The sequence below is a fragment of the Tribolium castaneum genome, chromosome 8, assembly GCF_031307605.1.
Source record: "Tribolium castaneum strain GA2 chromosome 8, icTriCast1.1, whole genome shotgun sequence".
Taxonomy (NCBI): domain Eukaryota; kingdom Metazoa; phylum Arthropoda; class Insecta; order Coleoptera; family Tenebrionidae; genus Tribolium; species Tribolium castaneum.
This window is the reverse complement of record NC_087401.1, coordinates 7948795-7963666: the sequence shown is the minus strand read 5'-3', so window position 1 is coordinate 7963666 and position 14872 is coordinate 7948795. Positions and strand designations below refer to the sequence as shown.

The 14872-nt window shown below is 28.3% G+C and overlaps 1 protein-coding gene across 2 annotated transcripts in view; it reads left to right on the top strand.

Annotated features, from left to right (window-relative positions):
* The first annotated feature begins 528 nt into the window (after window positions 1-528).
* The window catches only part of LOC660608 (scavenger receptor class B member 1), a 35943-nt gene continuing 21599 nt past the window's right edge, over window positions 529-14872 (top strand). The window contains exons 1-2 of one of the 2 annotated variants that reach the window (XM_966824.5): window positions 529-713; window positions 11288-11441. In XM_966824.5, coding sequence (XP_971917.2) covers window positions 11312-11441 — 130 coding nt within the window. In that variant the 5' untranslated portion in view covers window positions 529-713; window positions 11288-11311. Of the gene's footprint in view, window positions 714-769; window positions 793-11287; window positions 11442-14872 lie in introns of those variants that run through there. The other variant, XM_008196823.3, reaches the window with a different exon arrangement.

Sequence of the window (14872 nt, the reverse complement as noted above, 5' to 3'; positions counted from 1 at the left end):
TTTTTGCGTAGAATCCAACTATGCAATAATATATAGAGTGTTCCATTTAAAAAAATATAACTTTGGTTTACCACCCTATATATAACATCCTGTGTACAATAAAAATATTTTTAGTTTGTGGAGTTTATGTCGATCTATCGGATAATAAAAACGGCATAACAATATTTCAAATAATAAAAAAGTTATAAGCCTAATACGCACCCCTGGGTCACCCTGTATGTATGGGAAGTAACGTAAAAAAATTAATAATTAATTGATAAAAATAATTTAGATAGTCGTATTTTAGAACAATTTGCGTGATTGTTGCAAGGTAGGATAGATTATGTCTAAATTTAGAGCAATTGTATGCAATTAGGTCCGTTTGTTGGCCTATTATTGTTGTTATTTTAAGTAAAATCGTGAAATTTCTTATCGGGGTTTTTCTTCTTGTCCAGACCATGACATTGGTCTCGGCTCGTAATAGCCATACCACCACCCATCAAACTGTCCCACATATAATTTGCCCCCACCGCCATCGACTGATAACTAACAATTCTCTTTTCGTAATGGAGACAGTGCGCTCTCGCCTTCTTCGCGACGTTTATCCTTAAGGACGATGTGAGTGGAGAGAGAGCTTCGGAGCTTTCGCGAACACGCGGTGTTTAAAAACAAACACAAACTTAATAAAAAAGGATTCCGCGCGCGCGCTATGTTTACGTTTTTGTGGTGAAAAGGTAAGGAAAAAGCAGCTGGAATATTGTGTGATGATAAAATGATGATAACGTGACGAGGGATTTGGTGTTGGAAGCGACGGTATGGAGAGAAAATTTTTATACACTTTTCGGGCAATTTTGCAATGTGGCTGAATTTTGTAATTTGTTTCAGAATCGATGCATACGCATAAGACACGAATTTATCTACTAATTAGCATCAGTTTCTTAACAATTTTGAAATAACTCATGAATTACCAATTTCTTCAACAAATCAGACTTGTAAATTTTAATTAAAAAAAAAATTGAGTTACTGTAATTTATAATTTTTCTCTTGTAATCATAAATTTAATCACAAATTAATCGGTTACTGCTTTGGTCAAATTTTTGAGTCATGTTTGCCATGGCTTAGTTTTACTCCAGTTAATTGTAATTTTGATTAGTTATTCTGAAAAATAATTAATGTGTAATGCCAAGTAACTGATTACAAAAAATATGTTTTTTTTCGGTAGACCTCAAACTTTCTTTGTAGTAAACTTTAAACTTTAATTAGCAAATATCATATACTTGTATAATTACGAAAAATGAAATTGTGCAGCTAACTTAATTGTTTTTTGTTAATTTCGCACAAAACTACGTATTTTCAAATTAATACGACTTAATTCTAATTAGTTCAAATAAACGTACCTACTTAATACCTTCGTCTTGTAATTTTTATAAATTTTATTAAAGAACTAGGAATCTAGAAAATTACAAATATATTTTTTTTTATTACAAAGTTGAGCCTAAAATTTCCTAAGAATAATAAAAAAATTAGAATAAACAAAAAAGTTTGCAATGTTTCACTTTCTATGACTTTGGAATCATTTTCGTTACAGGTTAGATAAAAACTAAATCACTTTTTTCAGTGAGAGAAGCTCTAATTTTAATTAATTTTAATTGGCTAAAAGTAACAAGAAAATTATAAAATTGTCCTGAAATGCTCTATTTCTGTTTGTTTTTATGGATTTTCTCAAATTTAATTGCAACGAAGTTGAAATAATTTGATAATTAATTATTTTAGTCATTAGGAACTGGTTCATTTTTTTTTTACAAAAAATTTAATTTAAAACAATTACGAAAATAAATGATGCTTAAAAATGATTAATTAGTTAAGTGATATTATTGTAATTAATTAAATTACTTATTTTCGCTAACAAAAATCTAAGTATTCTAATTTTATTATTACTGTTAACTGTTATTAAATAAACAAATAATACAAAAACGAACTAGAAAAGTACAAATTCTTATTTTTTGTTTGTTTTTCTATAATTCAGATTATTTTTTTTTTCTTTATAATATACCAAAATACCGAAGCCTCTATTAAATTATAATCTGTTAATTCTCACACTAATTGTAATTAATTAAATTAATTAAATCACATTTGTTGTCAAAATTTAGGTATTCTAATTTTATTAATTATTAAATTATTATTGAATAAGCAATTCATACTAAAACAAAGTAAAAAATTACATACAAAAAAACTTTTCACTTGTCATATTTTTGAATGTTTTTTACAATTAACTATATTCTAAAGCCGATATTTAATTAACAATAAATAATTAAAAAAGATCTTCTATCAGGATTTTTTTCGTAAAAAAATAATTTAGGCAACATTACTTACTATTAATTATCATTAATTATTATTAATCATTGTAATAAATTAAATGTAATAAATAATTTGTTATAACAAAAATTTTGATATTCTACTTTCGTTAATTATTTTTAAATAAACAATTTATTCAAAAACAAGCTAAAACATTACATACAAAAAAACTTTTTTTATAAAAAAGTAAATTCTAAAGCAGTTATTTAATTAAATTTGTTAATTTCTCACAATTATTAAATTATAAAGTGAAGAATTAATAATTAATTAATGACTTAATTAATTACACCAAACGTATTGTTTGTTATTGCTTTTTTTTTCCTACAAGACTTAAAAGATATAGTATTCTAATTTCGTTAATTATTTTTAAATTATCAATTAATTTAAAAACAAACTAGAAAATTACATACAAAAAAGATTTTTCATTTTTTATATTTTTTTAATGTTTTTTTTTCAATGACTCAGACTTGACTATTTTCGTCGCTAATGTTTAATTAGCAGTTTAATTATATTTCTTTATGAAAAAACTAAATTCTGAAGCCGATATTTTATTATAATTTGTTAATTACTCGCAATTATTAAATTGTAATGTGTAGAATTAATAATTAATTAATGACTTAATTAATTACAGCAAACGTATTGTTTGTTATTGCTTCTTTCAGTGTTTTTTTAAAATTAAATGATGTAGCCAACACTACTATTAATTATTGACTTAATTGTAATTAATTAAATCACATTTTTTGTAACAAAACTAGAAAATTAAATACAAAAGAAACATTTCATTTTTTAAATTTTATTGCATCTGTGTTTCAATAACTTCAAGACGTACTATATTTTTCTGGTATAGTTTGTTTCTTTATAAAAAAACTAAATTCTGAAGCAGATGTTTAATTATAATCCGTCTATTACTCACAATTATTGAATTGTAAATTGTAGAATTAATAATTAATGACTTAATTAATTATTAGGTAATAATATAATTAATTATTAGAGCAAACGTATTTATAGTTTATTATTGTTACGTATTGAATTAAGTAATTAATCTAAAAAATTTTTTTTTGTTTTTTAATAAATCGAATTATGTACCTTGTCAATAACTACTACTACTTAATTACTGATTTAATTGTAATTAATTAGCGCAAATGTTTTTGTTACATTTAAATAAATAACTGAAGAAAATTAAACGAATAACGTTTTACTGAGAATAATAATAGAATTATCAGAATTATGCATTTTTTCAGGTTCATTATCACTATTGTTGTTCATACTCGCATTTTACTTCTTGTAACTATAATTAATTGCAGTTCTTTGCGGTCCAAAATGATTTTCCTAATTATTATCTAATCCAATCCAATTAACTTTCCAAAAATCAATTGTTACAACAATATCGAACCGGAAGCGATAATTTCTTCACCAATAATAATCACAATACGCGCTTTAATTACAATCTTCAAGACCCGAAAATAATGACGCAATCGTAACCTTTCACTCCATTTGGAAAAATGCGACAAGATAACATCAAATGGCATTCAAATTTTTTGTAAACAAAGACGTAAACCTTGCATATGCACATCGTTTTAGAATTTTCGTAATTATCCAATTATTAAGTCTGGATTACACATAGTTGTTACGATTACGGCTGCGTTACGCTTAAGTGAGCGCGCAAGTGACGCGCTTTGTTATTAATTTTGCCAATTTTTTTAGATTTTGTAATGTCACGTTGGTTTAATTACGATTTACTAATTACGCACTCGAATTTTGTAATTGAGAACGTTTGAGTAATGTTTACTTTCTTTAGGATTTTCTTTAATAAATTACTAACCTAGAAAATAATTAGGTAAAATTAACGCGGAATTTTACGTGTCTGTGCACAAATGGGACGATGAGCGCACGAATTTGCAAAAATTTATCAATTATTTAATTTAATTATGTAACAGCTGCGTTGCAATTGCAGCTTAGTTATTAAAAAATTGAGCAAACAAAATAAATTTGTCCTAAAATAAAAATCAGTGGAATATTTTTCCAAAACAAAACCCGTTGTAGCGGAAGTCTTTTGGTCAAAAACTTGCGCTTTTAATTGTTGCAACACCGGTTTTTTATCGTTACGAAAATAATATTCCGGATGACTGAAGTGTGAACAAGCAGCGAGCAGTAGAGCACATAGCTTTACATAACACAAATCTCGCATCGACGAGTAAAAGTTATAGTAAGAAAGTAAAAGTGTAGTATTTAACAACAAATTACCTCAATCGCAATTTTCGGTAACCCACTGACCTCCTATTTTCTATAAAAAAATTAATATTTATAATGTTGGTATAAAAATTCTAGACATATCTTAGATAAAAGTAAAAAATGAAATATCAGAAGGATCGACGTCTTATTGCGTCAGAGAGTTGATGCCAACCTTAAAACTTGCAATAAACACTAATTTATGTAAATTAGTAAATAATAAGGTTGGAGTAAGTGATTTTGAATAGGAGCGGATGGTTTTATTGATGGTTACGTATCACTGGGCAAAATTAGTACCAATTATACAAATTATGGCAAAAACTAAGTACTAAGATTTCTTGCAATCCTTACACAAATAGATATTAGAGCAATTGCAGCGGTTAAACAATTAGTAATTAGTAAAACTTCGACTAATTTGAATTGGTATCAATTTAATTGCTTTTATTACACAAAGTACTTAATAATTAATTAAATTTTGAATCATTATCTTTGTTTTATCTTTATTTTATTATTAGCATTTTTGAAATACTGAGGTTAACAAGGGTCAGTTTTTATTTACACGTTCATGTCCATTTCCTCAAAAGATACGCATAATTAGGCCGCCAAATTTACTGTTTGCCAAAACACCAAGTTAATTTTTTTAATATTTGCGCAAAAAGATGCACCCTTGAACTTTCATCTTGTGTATTTTAAAATTTAAAGGCAATCAAAATTATAATTAGTCAAATTTAAAGTTGATACAACAATGACCACAAAATCTTGGGTTCGCACCCGGGTGCAGCCAACTTTTTTTTTCTTTTTTTTCCACTTTGTTTTCTCTCACGTTGTGTTCATGAGGATTTCAAAGCAATAGAAATGATAATTAGAAATGTTTGAGGCTTCAAAGAGTAATGGCAGTACACCGGCCCAAAAATAAGGGGTTCGTACCCGGGTGCGGCCAACTTTTTTTCATTTTTCCACTTTGTTTTATTTCACCTTGTGTTTATGACAATTTCAAAGCAATAGAAATGATAATTAGGAATATTTAAAGCTTAAAACAGCAATGCCTATACACCGGCTCAAAAATCATGGGTTCGCACCCAGGTGCGGCCAACTTTTTTTCCTTCTTTTTCAATTTGTTTTCTTTCACTTTGTGTTCATGACGATTTCAAAGCAATAGAAATGATAATTCGAAATGTTTAAGGCTTAAAACAGCAATGCCAATACATCGGCCCAAAAATCAGGGGTCGTACCCGGGTGCGGCCAACTTTTTTTTCCTTCTTTTTCAATTTGTTTTCTTTCACTTTGTGTTCATGACGATTTCAAAGCAATAGAAATGATAATAAGAAATATTTAAGGCTTAAAACAGCAATGCCAATACACCGGCCAAAAAATCCTGGGTTCGCACCCGGGTGCGGCCAACTTTTTTTCTTCTTTTCCACATTGTTTTATTTCACCTTTTGTCTATAACGATTTAAAAGCAATATAAATGATAATTAGAAATGTTTAAAGCTGAAAACAGCAATGCCAATACACCAGCCCAAAAATCAGGGGTTCGTACCCTGGTGCGGCCAACTTTTTTCTCTTTTTTTCCACTTTGTTTTATTTTACTTTGTGTTCGTGACGATTTCAAAGCAATGGAAATCATAATTTGGAATGTTTAAGGCTTAAAACAGCAATGCCAATACAGCGGCCCAAAAATCCTGGGTTCGCACCCGGGTGCAACCAACTTTTTTTCCTTTTTTTCACTTTGTTTCATTTTATCTTGTGTTCATGACGATTTCAAAGCAACAGAAATGATAATTAGAAATGTTTAAGGCTTAAAACATCGGCCCAAAAATCAGGGGTTCGTACCCGGGTGAGGTCAACTTTTTTCCCTTTTTTCCACTTTGTTTTATTTCACTTTGTGTTCATGACGATTTCAAAGCAATGGAAATCGTAATTTGGAATGTTTAAGGCATAAAACAGCAATGCTAATTCAGCGGCCCAAAAATCCTGGGTTCGCACCTGGGTGCGGCCAACTTTTTTTTCCTTCTTTTCCACTTTGTTTTATTTCACCTTGTGTTCATGACGATTTCAAAGCAATGGAAATAATAATTAGGAATGTTTAAGGTTTAAAACAACAATGCCAATACACCGGCCCAAAAATCAGGGGTTCGAACCCTGGTGGGGCCAATTTTTTTTTTCAATTTCTTTACCAACATAATCGTTGGTGCCTGGTACTAACGTAATGCTATGTGTGAAATTCACAAATTCAGGTTATCCAAACCGGTGAAAAATGAGCCAACTTAAAATTGTTGCGTTGTGTAATGATGAACCTGATCGGTGTTAAAAAATTGCTAATAATTGTTGAAATTATGTGAGAGAGGTTGCCAAAAACTTTTACCAGACTGTGCGAAAAAATCCGATTCATGTGAAAGCTACTGTAAATTAAAATCATGCACCCTTGACCCCTTACCTTGTGTTTTAGATAATTTTAAAGCAATAAAAATGATAATTAGGAACATTTAAGGCTTTCTTAAGGTTAGATAAAAAATGTCGATACAGAACGTCTCAAAGATTTGAGGTTCGAACCCCGCTGCGGCCAATTTTTTGTGGTGCCAGGTACTAACTAAATGTCAGCCAAATTCCGGTTCGGTGAAAAATGCGCCAAGTTGCGAATTGTTGCGTTATGTAATGATGAACCTGATCAAGTGCCTAATTGTTGAAAAGTGGGCCAGAAAAACTTTTCTCCGAGTGTACAAAAAAAAATCCAATTCATGTGAAAGCTGTGCGCGCTTACGGCTTGTGCTATTACACTGGAAATTAATAGCGAACGTCAAATAATAATAATAATAATTGTGCAATTTACGTGCATTTATGTAACCGGCGACTTTTTGTGTAACATTTACGTTTGAAGAAGGTTTTTTTCATTTGTTGCTTGATCGGATAATTACAAACGATTTTTCACGAGACTTCCGTGTCGCGTGATTTTTTTCGTTATCATGTTGGCATCAATGACACACGGAAGTTGTCTTTTTACGAACAAATAGCCACATTATTACATTAGCATTGAATTACGGTGACATTTGACGAGTTGAGTTTTTACATAGATGCTCAATTTGCGCACGGGACAAGGCTCCTAATTAATTTTCAAATTTATGTAATTATGACAGATTTTATGCCAAGCAAATTTTTATTAATTTATAAAAACACAAATAACTAATTTGATTTTATAAATAATAATATTAATTATATGTGTGAATACAGAGACAAATACCTAAGTTTTAAAATCGCTTCAATTTTGACACTTTTTTCATGAATGTTTTATTATAATTATTAATTATTTATTGTTTAAGAGACTTAACCTTTGCACGGAAAGAACACATTGTAAGACTCGTATATAATACAACATTTTATCTAAAGCCAGACAATACAGAGTGATTTAAAAGTACCGGACAATTTTTCGGCTGCGGATAATGGACATCAAACTGCATTAAATGTTCCTAAGACAAAAAATTGTTTAAATTTTATTCTACGAGATATAGCTCTTCAAGGTAAATGTTTAAGTTAAGTTTTTGGTGCTTCAGATGATATTTTTTGGCTTTAGTTAGCGGAAACGACGGCTCTTGGAACACTAAACAAATACCTGTTAAAAAAATCAACAATTAATATCTTATGGTGTACAAATTAATTAAAAAACTTGCAAATTTGAAAATAAATTTACTTCGACATCATAGGAAACAATAAAGCAAAAAAAAATCTGATTTCATTTTTGTGCCTAACTGAACGTCTTTTATCACCATACGAGAGTTTGTCTCTCACTTTTGAATAGCTTACCAATATTTCGTATGTGATCAGAAGAATTAAAAACCTTTATAGCATTATTCCAAAAAACTGCGTACTTTTTTCAGAAATTTTTATTAGCCCACCTGTTGAGAGCCACTGTGTGGCTTCTAATGTAGCTTAGTAGTAGTTAATTTTTCATCATGGTGATGGTGGCACATGGGCGTTTTGAGAATTTTTCAAAATTGTGGCAAACATGTTCATTTGTGTTGGAGGTTCGAATCCCAGTCCCGGCATAAAAAAATTTTTTCTTACAATTTTGTAACAAAACAAATTGAAATATAGAATAACGTAGTGAACAAAGAAGTTAATTTACCTCTGCTGTTTTCTCAATAATATTACAATTTAGGCAAATTTTTATATTTCTAGTTCAGCGGTTCTCAAAATTTGGGACTTTAATTTCAGAACGATTTTTTGGAAAAACCATGAATTTTTGATTTACATTAATTTTGCTTAATCGATTTGTGTTGTCATTCTTTATCTATTTTTAAATGTTTGCTTAACCATTCCCTAACACGCTGTAGAATGCTTTGTTAAATTTTAATTTGTTGTTGAAAGTTAACAACGCGAATAGACCAATAAAATTGGCTCATTTTGGTCACGTGATCAGTTAATTACGCATTTAATTGCAAACTAAATTACTGGCGCTTTTAAATCTATATTTTCAAATTATTTTTTAAAACTTTTAATTGACGTTTTGAAGTGAGGTTTATCAAATTAATTTTTAAAATTCCAGCTTCGTTTACAGTAAATCTGTCCTCCACAACGAATAAAAAAGCAAGCAACTATATTTTCTCATTTAAAATAAAGTTAAATATAAGAAATTTCGTTAGGGATTTCATATTGTATTCATAAGATCTATAGATTTTTTTGATATTATAAGACGTATCCTAATAGTGGTATTATGACTTAATGATAGACTGGCTGTTGGAGTAAATTATTTGATTTAATTTCAAAATTTTCGTAGTTTTAGAGCTCACACACGACCTTCAGAAATTCGGTTATTTTTTAATTATCAATAATTAAAATAGTAATTACATTCTGAATTATCCAAAAAAAAAACAAAAATTAACAAATTACGAAAACAATAAGTTTTGTTTTTGTAGAAAATATTTATTTAACTAATTATTAATTAATTTTTATGAAAAAAATTCATTTTTTTAAAATTTGTTTTATGAATTCTCTTCAAAAAGAAGTAGATGTTTTAATAACAATTAATTAATTCAATGTATTTACACTTAAATTTAATTATTTAGGTAGTGTTCAGATAAAATATGAAACACAAATTAATTTCTGTAAGCTAATTCATAATTAATTTAATTCTACTAATTAAATGAATAACCAGAAACTTTTTTCATTAATTAATTTAATTAATTTTCGACAGTGACAATTGTAATTTTTAATTTTTAAATAATTAAAAATTTTTTAATTATTTTGTTATAAATTGCTTTGTTATTATTTCAGAAATTAGCAATTAGAAATTAATTATGACCTGTAAAGCGTAGTTAGCTTTGGAACTCAAAACTTAGTCTTATAAATTTGGTTATTAACAATTAATTAATTTAGTAACTGAAGTATTTATTCATTTTTTGAATTCTTTTAAACACTTGTTTTAATGACTTAATAAATAATTTAATGACATAAGTGTAATCACTTATATGGAGAACAATACTGTTCTTAAATGATAATTTAATTTCTTGAAACTAAGTGATAATTAATTTAATTTTACTAAATAAATAAAAAAATTATAATTTTTATTTTGGATTTACCTACTACTAGCATAACTGTATAATTTTGGAAATTTTAATTAACATGATCGAAGCAATAATTTATCCAAATTAATTATTGTCAATTACAAACTAATTATGACAAGCTTAAGATAAATTATCTTTTTTCGTTAATTTTCGTTAATTGCATCTTTGTTTATTCTTGAATGCAGAATTATCATAATTTCTGAAATAACAATCAGCTGTGATGATTGATTAATTAGCAATGAAAGTGTTTGAATAATTTAGTAATAAATTTCTGATGTTTTAAAATCGTTTAATGTGGTTGGAGTAATTCAAGTTATTCCAAACCTCATTCAAAATAGATTTACGAGTAAGAATTCCAGTTCTGTTAATTGATTTTGTGAATTTTTTCAAACAGACTTAACGATGAAGCAATTGCAATAGTAAAAAATAATAAATACACTAGACCTAAGGTAAATGGGTCACTAGTCATAAACCCAATTGAGTCGAAGTGCACTAGATTTTATAATATTTATTTTTACCTTGGGCAATTACTTTTTTCATTCTAATTAACGTGCATGTAATTTGTATAAAAATGTTAAGGTTAAGGTTTGAGAATAATTAAATCGCCCAGCACCTCTCGATGTGAAAAATTCCAAGGCCACAATTGTTTACATTTTTTTGAGCCGACCTCCCTTTTTTTCGAAAAAACTTTCGCCAGAGTTTCACTATCGGTTCATTGGGCAAATGATGGGTCTGTGTGCGGCGGCCTTGTGGGTTTCCTTTAGAAAATATCGGTCGAGATGGGTATCAGAGGTCGGAACGTGTTTGTGAGGAAATTGCAATGTTGCGTCGAGATTTGGAGTTTAGTGTAATTGAAGGTTTATGATACGTCATAATTAGCATTTTGCGATGAAGTAATCCGAAAGTTTGCTCGAATTGATGGAGGTTTTGTGCTGATTGATTTATAGACTGCTGAAAAAATTTCTTCAGCTAGTTATCGCACTTTTCCTAACCACGTCTCCAAACAATAATTTCATCCGCAATTTTGCAATTCATCATCATCATCAGATCTCTTATTTCACTTATTTGTGCAATTATGCACCGGTCGTTCACTCAGCTAGACACAATCCAACGTTGCCAAATATTTATTTTGGTGAAAGTATTAAAAAAAAATTCTTTTTCGACAGGATACCCGATTTGGGTACGGCACCATGGGACTCTACAAGCAGTACTTCCGGATCGGGCAGTATGCCAGAAATCAAATTTTGGGCAAGGCCGATCGATCCAAGGATGGCACTCCTTTGCAAATGCTTATTTCGCAACAAGGGAAACTCAGCAGTAGTGAGTATCTTTCAAATTACAAAAAAATATGCCCAAATGATTCTGAGACAAAAAATTGTGAAAACTATTCAAAAAAATGTTAATGAAAAAATTTATAATAAACTTAGGCTAATCACCCTGTATGTGCGTAATCGGTCTATAACTTTTTTATTATTTAAAATATTGTCATACCGGTCTTACTGTCCGATAGATCGACTTAAAGTCCATAAACTAAAAATATTTTTATTGTACACAGGGCGTCGTATACAGAGTGGTGAACCAAAGTTTCATTTTTAATGGAACACCCTATATATTTTTGCATAATTGGAATCTACGCAAAAAATTAATGTAATTTTATGTAAAGTATTTGGGTCTATCTTTTTTCGTTTCAGAATTATTCAACTTTTTGTTATAAAAAAGACCAATTTTTGAAAAATCACTGCGAAGTCGCCTATGATCAATTTATCGAAAAATTCGCAACAGAATAACTCAGAATACCCTGTAAGCAATAGTCGACTTTTACTTGAAATATGCCGATAATGTACAGGGTGTGCCAAATTCCCAAAAAGTTGAAAATCACATTTTTCAAGTGGAGCTCCATGTTTTTCTTTACACGTACTGATATCATTTTTTATGAGTTTTCTAATGATCTGTGTATAGCCAATTTGAAATATTTTTTAGTGTTCAAAAGATTTTTTTCTTTTTTTCTTTATTCTATTATTAATTCTTGGACAAAATTTATTTATGTATCAAGTAATAATTATATTACCAATGTAATTAGTCACATTAAAACATATCGAAAAATAAATTACCATTTGACATCAGAGTCCAGGATAACAAACTTTCTTGTAATAAAATATATTTTTTTTTAAATCTCGAAAAATATTTTAAATTTGTTATGCAAACCCCATACCGTTAGGAAGCTTATCGAAAATGTTATCGATACATGAAAAAAATATGGTGTTCCATTTGAAAAGAATGCGTTATTTAACTTTTTGCGTTTTGGCACACTCTGTATATTATCTGCGTGCTTTAACTAAAAGTCGTCCATTTGCTACAACTACAAGGTATTTTCCAGAAAATATTCATAGGCGACTTTGCAGTTATTTTTCAAATTGTTCTTTTTTTAACGAAAATTTGAATAATTCCAAAACTAAAAAAGATATACCCATAATAGTTTATATAAAGTTACATTAATTTTTCGCGTCGAATCCAATTATGCAAAAATATATAGGTTGTTCTATTAAAAAAATATAACTTTGGTTTACCACCCTGTATACAACAATGTGCATAATAAAAATATTTTTAGTTTGTGGATTTTAAGTTGATCTATTGGATAATGAAAACAGCATCGCAATATTTCAATTACCAAAAAAATTATAGACCGAGATTACACACCCCTGGGTCACCCTGTATTTTAATAAAAAATACTGTTATAGTAGCAATCGAATTTTTCCACTTCATTTTTGCTAGTTATTTGTTCGCTCTGTATAAAGGGTTAGTCTGCTAAAAGTATATTTTTACTAAGTATATCTCGCCAACTAACAAATCAAACCCTATTCAGCGTTTGCTATTAAATTGGTGGTTCTCCTTGTATATTTTCATTCAAAAATCGACCTTAAAACCAGCAACTTAAAAAAAATTTAGTATTTAGTCTTGGAAAATCACCATGTCAATATGTACCAAAAATTCGACTCCTATTGTTTGACTAAAAAAAACGTTATAAATAAAAATCAAAGATTGAAAACCAAGTAGTAAAGAAGTTGCGAAAAAATTCATGTAAGGTAAGAATTTTGTGACTTTTTTAATAAGTATTTATAGGCACAAAAGTAAGTTTAGTTTACCCCACTATACATTACGTTTCAAAAAATTATTTAATGCCTAGAAATTTTATATTCATGCACAACAGTAAAAATTCCGTAAGTAACAACATAAAAATAAACATATTTAATGTTTGTTTCCTATTCGAATATTTCTTCCTATGGTTAATTTGTAATTTTTTTGTCGTTAATTAGTACTTTTTTGTGGTAACTTTTTTATTTTTTATGATAGTCTGTATTATTCTGGGGTAAGTTTGTGCTTTTCTACTGCATTAATTTATTTAGTCATTCATATTTTGTCCTTTCTTGTTGAAAACACAGTTTTTCGTGCTCCACTTTATGTTTTTTGAAAATTTAATTTTTATATTTTAATTTCAGCATTGATTGCATGTACTTTATTAGTAATAAGAAAATACTAAAACTATAAATAAATACAGCCAGTTCAATTTCTTTGTTTCCTATTCAAAAAATTTTCCTCTTCGTAATTTGTTCTTGTCTGCAATTTGTATTTATTTTTCGTTAATTTGTACTTTTTGTGGTAAGTTTTTGAATTTCTTTGACGTTAATTTGAATTATTCTGTGGTTAGTTTGTGGTTTTCTGTCGTTGTTATAATTTGTTTAGGTACTCATTCACATTTTGTCTTTGTCTTTTCTTGTCATTGAATAGAAACTTTACCGTGCCACACTGTTCTTTTCTGAAAATTTAATTTCTACTTTTTAATTCTAGCATTTTAAAGTTTACTTTTGTTTGTTTCTTTCTTATTCAAATACTTTTTCCAATTGTTAATTTGTTCTTCTCTGTTCTCATGAATTTGTAATTGTTTGTCGTTAATTTGTACGTTTCTGTGGTAACTTTTTGAATTTTTTTGATGTTAATTTGTATTATTCTTTTCTATCGTCGTTAATTTATTTATTTACTCACATTTTGTCATTTCTTCTTGTTGAATACACCCTTTTTCGTGACACACTCTGTATTTCCTGAACATTTTATTTATGTAGTTTAACTCCAGTACTGATTTAAAGTTTACTTTTCTGGTAATAACAAATACTAAAACTAAAAATAAATGTAGCAAGTGTATCAGTTTATTTGTTTCCTATTCAAATACTTTTTCTCTGTCCTCATTAATTTGCAATTTTATGTCGTTTTATTTATTCTTCTCTGTCCTGGTTAATTTCTATTACTCTATGGTTACTTTGTGGTTTTTTGCTATTGATAATTTCATTCATATTTTGTCTTTTTCTTGTCATTCAATACACAGTTTTGCGTGCCACACTCTAAGTTTTCTGAAAATTTAATTTATATATTTTGATTCTAGCATTAATTTTAAAGTTTACTTTTCGTAACTGGTAATAAAAAATACCAAAACTATAAATAAACACAGCCAATGTATCAGTTTGTTTGTTTTTTCAAATATTCAAATGTTTTTCAAATATTTTTTTCTCTCGTTATTTGTACTTTTTTACAGTAAAATTTTATTTTTTTTTATGTTAATTTGTATAATTCTGTGGTTAGTTTGTGGTTTTCTATTGTCATCAATTTATTTAATCATTCAGATTTTGTCTTTTCTTGTCGTTGAATACACAGTTTTTCGTACTACACATTTTTAGTTTCTATATTTTATTTCCAAAATT